The sequence below is a fragment of the Lepisma saccharinum genome, chromosome 9 (genome assembly GCF_977018435.1).
Source record: "Lepisma saccharinum chromosome 9, izLepSacc3.1, whole genome shotgun sequence".
NCBI classification, from domain to species: Eukaryota; Metazoa; Arthropoda; class Insecta; order Zygentoma; family Lepismatidae; genus Lepisma; species Lepisma saccharinum.
The window spans coordinates 74304862-74314534 of NC_139237.1; the positions used below are offsets into that span (position 1 = coordinate 74304862).

General features: G+C 42.1%; 1 protein-coding gene across 1 annotated transcript; it reads right to left on the reverse strand.

Moving 5' to 3' along the window:
- Nucleotides 1–347: 347 nt before the first annotated feature.
- Nucleotides 348–1694, reverse strand: LOC145992479 (solute carrier family 33 member 2-like). Its single transcript, XM_083128861.1, has one exon. It carries the CDS (start codon nt 1692–1694, stop codon nt 348–350), a length of 1347 nt encoding a protein of 448 aa, XP_082984987.1.
- Nucleotides 1695–9673: the final 7979 nt, after the last annotated feature.

Sequence of the window (9673 nt, forward strand, 5' to 3'; positions counted from 1 at the left end):
ATTAGTGTGTAGCATCACAAGTTGACCAGTTGAAAGACATTAATTTTGGTTAGAATCAGTTTGTGTGTGCCTCTTTGTGTTGTTTGAATTAATCTCCAAGAAGTGAAGAATTTATTCCATTTACGTAATATGGTCTAGTGAAACGTATTTGTTTTATTTCTGCTATTTTAAAACCGTCAGCAAGTTATGCTCATCCCTGTAAATGAATAAAGTAACGTTTGGAGTCTCCTTCCTTTGAACAATTTGTGTCTAATGTTATAGAGCTCGGGTAGTAGCATAGTTCCAACGAAATATGGTAAGGTTACTTTTATTAACGACACAACAGCTACATTTGACAATCAATACTGCTACGCATATGCTTCCTTTAGGCTGAGGTTCTGCGGGAAGTATTCGATGAGACAGAGAACTTTGAGGGTGGCGCACAGGATAAAGACGTAGGCGTGCGAGTACGTGAGGGTCTCCAGGAGAGGAAACGCGTGCGAGAAAAAGAGCATCTTCCCCAGGGAATCGACGGTGGAGAGGCAGGCGAAGTGGGATGCCTGCAAGTTCGAACCTGCGTTCTTGGTGCACGCGAGCATGGCAGTCACGGTGAGCGCCGTGATGACGCCGGAGCAGAGCTTCACGGCGAGGAGCGTGAGCATCGCCAGGAGTTCCCAGACGTGAGGCAAGCAGGAGTTCTCGTGGGGCCAGACCTGGTTCCAGAGCAGGAGGGCGTTTTGGAGTACTATGACCAGCCACTGCACCGCCGAAGCGACCATCATGAGGTTCTTGAGGCTGGCTAACGGACGTGACGTCACGTGCCCGCTGATGATGGCTCCGACCGTGAGGAGAACGTCGCCTGCCACGACGCTCCAGAAGCCCACGCTGGAGACGCTGCAGGAACCGTGGTCGATCAGGAAGAACGGGAAGTAGGACACCGCGGCCCTGACGCCCACCCTGTGGACCAGCAGGTAGGCCGAGAGCCACAGCGTGCCTTCCGGTTCGACGTACAGCAGAGCCGCGTTACGCAGCGAGACCCTTGCGTGCGGAGCGTCATCGTCCGTCTTACTGACCGGATCTTGCCACTCGGCTTTGCGGCGGAAGTACATGAACGCCGCCAGCAGGACGAAGGAGAGGACAGTGAACACGGCGCTCCAGCCGTGCCTCTTGTAAACGGCGTACAGGAGCCCAGTGCCGAAGGTGGAGCCGAGTCTGGCTGCAGCGACGTACGCAGCTGCGACAGTGCCAAGGTTCTTCCTGGGCGTCGCGGCGATGGCGGCGGACGTGATGGACATGTGCAGCGTCGCCGACGTCACCGAGAGGAACGTCACGAGAACGAATACGGATGCGACGTTCGTGGGGACCGAGTAGAACACCGCCATGACCGACACGAACGCTGTGGACAGCAGTGATATCAGCAGCCACCACACTCTGGTCCCGAACCTGTCCAGGAGCCTCGACCAGATGACCCGCTGCAGCCACACCTCTTGAAGGATGGGTCTCCTTAGCCTAGTTCGACCGACTAGGGGCTGCCAAAAAGCCGTGCAGACGCAGGGCAGGGTGGCTAGGTTCAGCAACGTCCAGGCACCGTGATCCGGATTCGTTTCCTCTTTGAAGATGACGGGCACCAGCCAATCGCAGACGCCGTACGACATCCCTTGGAGGAAGTACAGGAAAAAGAATTTGTTGAGGACAACGTAAGGGAGGGACGACATCATGCATGTGTGGGCGCTTGTAACGATTCAAACTCGCTGAACAAAACCAGGAAAAAGTTTCTTCTATACACTTAACAATTTTGGTCGCAGATTTACATTGATCTGAACTTTTGTATTGTTTGGTGAGCTGAAACGCGGCAACGATGCTCATTGTTAAAATTACTCGACGGTATCATCTTTCTATGTCACAGTCGTTCATTGGAATTATGGCTCATTATATCGCAGCTTTGCGATCTTTTTATCAGGTGTAGGAGTTATAGATATACTGTCCACTATACGTAATGTTATTTCGTATTCCGGCTTTCAATATTCTGCGCATGTGTCGAATACTACGGTGCAAGTATCTGCGAATCTCACCAGCACCAATGAAGTCTTTCTGAATAACTTGAACACATCTGAACGAAATGAGCATGTATATTTGAACTGCCATAATTTTGTAAATGGAGTAAATCTTTGAATGTCATCCATCATAATTTAAGAGATTTATATTTATGAATTGAGCAAAATGTTTTTCTTTGAGTCCTTCACGTTTCATATATTTTGCGGGGAATTTTTAAGAATATTTTCTTAATTATTCTCTCACGGTGTCGCGATTGCCGTAGGGGGGAGTTGCCCACAAAGTTTTAACTCCACACTATGGCCTCTTTATGCTAAGCATTGTCTACCAAGAGAAATTAAACTGCCCTTGCTCTCCCCCGCCCCCGCAGTTTTGGCACCCAGTCGCGCTAATGTTATCTTGTGTTAAATTTACATTAATTAATCTCACAGTATGTGTGTTCATTGAGACTCTAAACACTGAATTAAACATATTGTTATTCAAACAGTTATAACATTTTCAGCAAAATTTTCGAAAGTCTTTAAGTGTAGTAGATATGGTGAAACAGTAAAAATAATTCTAAATCTGAATTGAACAGCGACATCATTAAATACCGTATTTATCTGATCATGTTGTAAATTTATAAAATTATTTCAGTTGTAGGACGATAAGAAAATGAGCAGGACTTCAAAACTCTCGATATTTATATTTCGTTGTACTACACGTGGTATTACACGTACCACTAGGTGGGTTTCATGTGACGTGAGGATGCGCACAGCCGCCATGTTTGCGGCCAATTTTATTAGTTATTGCAAGGAAATATCCACCACATAGTGTTCGTGATATGTGCACCAACCGCGAGTTTATTATAAAGCACGAATGAATGTCTGTGTTCTCATCTCCCGCCCGCCCGCCCGCTTGAATTCCGCATGCTTACAAGAACTGGCCTCAATCATGGCTTCTCGATCCCACAATGCAACAGTTTGTGACGTAGGTGGAACACACCTATACGATACTGAATGTAATGTTGTTTGAAAGTTCATCAGTGCTTTCCTAATGCTTTCACAGTTCTATACACAATTCTACTATTTGCTGTAAAGAAAAGCCATTGACAAGTTAAAATTAAGTCATCCAACCTTGCATGTTCGTCTCGGCTGTTGATATCTCAGGAACTACAATATATTCGCTGAAATGATTCAGATTAAATTGTTTAGGTTAGTTCGTCTATTTCTCCGGCGGCGAGTCGACAGCCAGTTTCTGATAAAATTAGAGTCTACACAAATCACAAACCGTTAGGTCGGGAGTTCTAGGAGGCCATTTGAAAAATGCTAAGTCATCTTCAGCACATGGCCCAATCCAAGGGCGTGGGAGTTCTTCGTTCAGGTATCGACGCACCTCAGGGTGCCAATGAGGCGGTGACCATCAAGTTGGAATACGAAACTGTCTCCGGAATGCGCGCTGTACGCTAACAACGGAAAAACACTTCTCATATTCCGAAACTCAGAATGCTTTCTGCTGCATAGAAGCCATTTTCGAAACTACGTAGGTTTGTGCTGCCATCTGTCGGCAGGCTCCAAGGTTACAAATATGAGAAATTAAAATTTCAGATGTGTTCTTTCGTTTCATGATTAGCACACGCATATTATATTAATAGTTATGGAAATATTTCACTTTAAAACCCGATGAATCATTTATAATTACCCTGTATTTCTATATACATGTATACATGCATGAATAATACTCGTGGTGACCCCAGGACAGCTCCAACTTGCCCTTTTGCCATCAGGAAACGTGCTGACGGGATGTATATTTTTGGATTCCTTCTACGTTTTTGTCGCAGTATCCATTTCGTCGGTTCATCATTCACTCCCCATCGTCGCGATTAAGGCATAGACGTGCGACGGAAAACAAAGGAATAGAATTGAAGAAATTCCGAAATAGGCTATATAGTTGTCTGTTTCGACTGTCACGTGTCCGATCGGTGTTTCCATACATGCGATTGGAAAGTTTACGTTTGAAAGCGAGATGAAGAATGAAGGAAAAGTGAATTGTGCACAACAAGGCTTACTTACACATTCATTGCGTCTCAAAAGTGAAAGATAAAGATCCGAGGAAAAAAGAGATAAGTGGGCGTAAAGGAAAGGGGGGAGCTGGTATCTGGAGTGTTTACATAACACTGTCCTCTCTGATTTCTTAAGTTTTTCACTTGAAACGCTGTGTTTTTCTTTCCTTTGCTGTTGTTTACGTTGCACTTTCCACTCCATCGATTCTAAAATACACCACGTTCGTTTCACTTTTGCAACGATGGTCGTTGCACACTTATTTTCTAAATGGAATATGTGCACCAGAAGCATTGTGTCATATCGAGTCACACGCTCGCTAGCTAGCTGAGGGCCTGTATCCACAGAGAGACACGTCAGTTTTATTGAATTAGGTTAATTTATGTCGTTTTTCTTCCACTTTGGAAAAATCGCGACGATGAGGATGGGTGATGAAATTAATGAAGGGACACTCACAAAGAACACCCACGCCCAGGCCGGGATTCGAATCCGGGACCCCTTGCGTTGTAGCGCGCTGTGCTAACCACTCCGCCAAGAAGATCGTCAAGAAAGAGCAAGAAAGAGGGGATAGAGGCAAATAGAAAGGTAGACGAACAGAAAGACGGGGGGGGGGGGGAGAAGGTTAAACACAAGAAAGGAGAGAGGGGGAGATGGAAGCAGATTGTTTGTGTTGTACGGTTACACCCCGTATATAGTTTGTACAATCTTGCCTCGCCCCTCCAAATTATGGGAAGGCGGCAACATTGCGGAAGACTCGAATTTTTGAGGAGAATTATTATCCACATACATTAGAAAAGTGAGCTTTGGGATGCTGTAATGTCAAGAAATGTACTTGCTGTTTCTATTTTTCTTATTCTACGTCACTTTTAGCAAAACGCGACGATTATTCGATGATTACAGGAAACTGATGAAAGACATTCACAAAGAAAGACCTCTGACAAGGACACGACTCGAACCCGGAACCTGTGGTAGCGAGATAATGAAAAGACAATTCAACGTTTTCTACCGTTAAGCCGGTGCGAAAATGTACTGGGACATTATGGTGAATACGATTTGACGTGCGGTATGGTACTTGGTTTGGTCCTGACAAGATTATGGGATAGTTAAAGTTCGTTATCACGAATTTATCCTTGTTAAATATATTAAAAATAATACTCTAACATTTCACTTGTATCAGATTGAATACCATTTACATAATTTTGTTAATACTTCATCCAAATACATAGTTTTTATTATTCTTTTTTGTTTTACACCTCTTAGTAAATTCTGTACATATCACAAAATCGATATTCCACATTCTTGGGTGGTATTAGTAATCATAACATTAATAATTCTATTCTGCCATCTATGATACATATCACAAATTTCAGATTTTAAAATCACGTATCTTTCCTTCAATTAGGCTTACTGATAATCAGGATTCGAATTGAACTTCTTGTTTTGGAACCGAAAAGGAATGTTCATCTATGGTTTAATTTTCGGTTAAGTAATAATCGAAATGCATGAACTTCATCCTAGCGTTTCTCAGCTATCAGTAAAAGCTCATTGTAAAGAATTAAGAAGAAACAAATTGTCAGCCAATTGGTTTAACCAGAAAACATAATAAATATTCAACCTATTCCAGGTAAAAATCTGTAATATGAAACATCAAGCATATCTTTCCCAAAGACCACAGAGATGTAATGTAATGCGCTTACGCTCAGTGGTAATAGGTAGGTGAATTCGTGTGTAGGAATATGACAATTGAGAAATTGTTACTTGGAAAATTGAAGCGTAAAATCATTGATTGATTGATTAATTTGGTGTTTTAAGTCCACTTTATGTGCATTTATAAGTGGTTAGGCACTTACATTTTGTTCGTCCTCGGAGTCTTCTTGTCAACTCCTAAGAAACCAGGTTGCCAACTGCTAAGAGAAAATGTTGCCAACTCCTTAGAAATCAGGTTCCCAGCTCCTAAGAAACTAGGTTGCCAATTTCTAAGAAACCAGGTTGCCAATTTCTAAGAAACCAGATTGCCAACTCCTAATAAATCAGGTTGCTAACTCATAAGTAATCAGGTTGCCAACTCATAAGAAATCAGGTTGCCAATTCCTAAGAAATTAGGTTGCCAGTAATGCTAATCGGACTGGACCTACAGTTTAAAGTGGGACTCGAACCACTATGTGCCTCCACCGGGTATCGAACCCGGGACCCCTTGATTACAAGGCGACGACTTCGCCATCAAGGAGGCCAGAAGCGTGAAATCAGATTAATTGTACAATTATGGAAGCCAAATCAAATTAGTATCAATTTTCTAGAGTTTCATAATAGTGCACTTACTCTGTTTAAATTGCTATTTCTCCTTACTTCTTGGGCTTCTCCAATAACACAATCGACTTGTGATCAAGGAGTTCCTGTTCCGATACCCGGTGGAGACACATAGTGGTTCGGATCGCACGTTAAATAATAAGTTAACTCATATTGTGATGTGATGAAGTGTATGAAATTCAGTGACGTATACTGGGTCCAAGTTGTGTACTATCTTAGTTAATATGACACGTGGTCCTAGGGTATGGACGAAGGGAGATGTCTACGCTCGTGTAAACGCCGTTTATAAGTGGTTAGGCACTTCGTCCTCAGAGTCTTCTTGTCAACTCCTAAGAAACCAGGTTGCCAACTGCTAAAAAAAATGTTGACAACTCCTTAGAAATCAGGTTGCCAACTCCTAAGAAACCAGGTTGCCAATTCTTAAGAAACCAGGTTGCCAACTCCTAAGAAATGAGGTTGCTAACTCATAAGAAATCAGGTTGCCAACTACAGATTCATCATCATCTTATTAAAGAGAAATTTTATTCACAATTCCTTCTGTATTTTACTCCCCAGACTTCAGGTTTCGCAGAAAGCTAGATAGCTTCCTAGCTAGCCTAGAGTATACGCTCCTACAAATAATAGTTCGTATTTATCCTGTTGGAATATAGAGGATCTTCTACTGATCAGGCCTCAACAGCGGTGGCGCCGAGACTGCTGCGTTTCTTATCGCGCTGCATTGGTCGCTTCCCCGCTTCCCACTTCCCTTGCCAGCATGTAGGGTGCCCGCCGTAAGAGTAGAAAATACCTATAATAGCATTTATCTGCTTATATTCAGTCCCGATTAGCTTATATGTGCATAAAGTGGACTCTCCCTCACTCTTCTTTCTCTTCCTCGCTCTTAACGCACTCATTCTTTCCTCTTCATCCCTGTCTCTATCTCGCACACACACACATCATTTTTTCTTCCTCCACTCACTCTACTCTTCTCCCTCCCACCTTTCTTCTCTCTCTCTTTCCCCCTTTTCTCTCACCACTCTCCTGCTCAGTCCCTCAACAACGGAACAATCCAACATTATTACAGCCTGCTTTTCTTTTCGAACTGTCAACTTAACAATTTCACATTCGTGGAAATTGAGTTTGATATCAGCACAGCTGAGCAAATAACTTTTTTCACTTTCTCCCTTGCTCGTTCCAAGTAAAAAATTGCAGGAAAATTGTTAAAGCATAGAAGTAAAAGCACACCTTTCTAACCCCAAACCAGTGAAAGTGAAGGAAATGAATCAATCAATCCCGTTTCTTTGCTAATTTGCCGATTTGCTGGTTTCAGATCCATGGATAGGCAGAACAATATTTCTTGCAATTTTTGTGTTGGAAGGGGAAGGCACGGTAGTGCAATGACACCGGAATGTCCTTAAACATTGGAAATGCAAAGTTTGCATTCGGTTTTGCCGCTATGTCTCTTTGTCGAAAGTCTTTGAATCTTTTTCTGCATGTTCCTTCCTGCAACAGAGTCTATGCCGCTGTGGAGGACGGATAGGAACAATTTTCTTGGTGCCGCAGTATTTCTAGGGGTAGCCGGACAATTGCGATGGTGGACAATTGCGATGACGGACAATTGCGATGAACACAGTTAGAGGTGAAAGGGCGGGTGGACAATTGCGATGACATTTTAGGTGTCGTGTCCTTTGCGCCGAGGGTAATCATCGGTTCATTTCCGCCGTGACATATGTCAAGACCATCCTTGGCTGGTTTTTCCACAATCCAGAGTGTCATCACCGCCGCGCGCACGTGTGTTATGGGCACATGGTGCATAGTGCATAAAGTGGACTTAAAACCTAAAATCAAACGTGTGTTTATGACGTTCCACAGCTGTGTTTACACTGAAATGTTAAACCTATCCACAGAGTCAAATATGACTTTTCTTTACTTGTATCAATTTTATTCCACAACACAAAATACATAAATCAGCATCAGCCTATTAACTATTAATCATTTATCGTTAATCGTCAAAGAAACATTGTAAATACAGTGTTATTTTTTGCAAACATTATATAATAACTACGTATATATAAACATAATATTTCGATACACTTGCACAAGAACAGTACAAACGTTATTTGGATTCTTGTAGGTATGCAAATGCTCGAAGGCATCCTCGAAGATCGCCTGAGGTTCTGTACTTCGAAAGAACACACTCAACACATTTGTCCATTTCGATGTATTAATATTTTCATATTCTCAGCCATCTTGTCGTCTCTTACAAGTCTCAGTTTTACATAAATACTAATTATTTATGTAAAACTGATACTTGTAAGAGACGACAAGATGGCTGAGAATATGAAAATATTAATTAATAAATGTTAATGGAACGCATCGCTTCACGACGGGATATGACGTCACAAATGCAATCAAATTTTGTGTGTGGTTGCCAGAATTCAGGCGGCAAAATGGGCTTTTTTGGGCGACTGTAGCGCCGAAACTATGCACCAACGAGAAAAATGTTACTGAGAAAAGTTGTTTGTTTTGATGTCTTCTGTACGTTTCGGTGGTCCGTGGGCGCCATTAAAATGACACCCTGTATATTTACCGTGAATGCGATTCTACCTTACCAAGAGATTGACTTGAAATCGTAGTGACATAGGGTAAAGGAGGGGAAATTCGCCACCAAAATGCTTATCATTTTTTTCCTTCTAAACGAATTGGGGGAGAAGGAAAAAATTTATACGTTACAAAAAGTAGCCATTGTGGATTATGAGGAATATAACATAAACACTGTGTTAATTATACTTATGACCCAAGAATAAAAATACTAAAATGAGAAATAGTGTCAAAATTCCCGCCACATGCTGGGAAATTCGCCATACTTATTTATCTTAACTTATTTATCATTTTATCGTCAGTTTAAGTGTACGAAATACCAAGTTGTAGCCAATAACTCAGACAACAGAGTGTAAAAGACCTACAAATGACAATACAAAACTGCTTTAAAAGATACAATACAAACTAATTTAGAGAGTCTGTCAATGGGCATTGTTCTCCAGAAGAAGCAGAACTTGGATTGGTTATTGGCTGTGAATCGGAACGTTGCCTGTTTGGCGAATTTACCAGCAAATGCGTAGTCGAAAGAAAACAACTTATGTTTACTTGTACATGAACGACATTCTTACGGTTTGAGGTTACGATATCAATAATTAAAAGTGAGAAAAATAATTCTTTCCTGCCACGAAATGATAATTGCCAACGTAGTATTGAAATTCGAAACCTTTCTTTGTCTTCTGTGTAGACGCAACTGCGCATTCCAAACTGTACTGCTT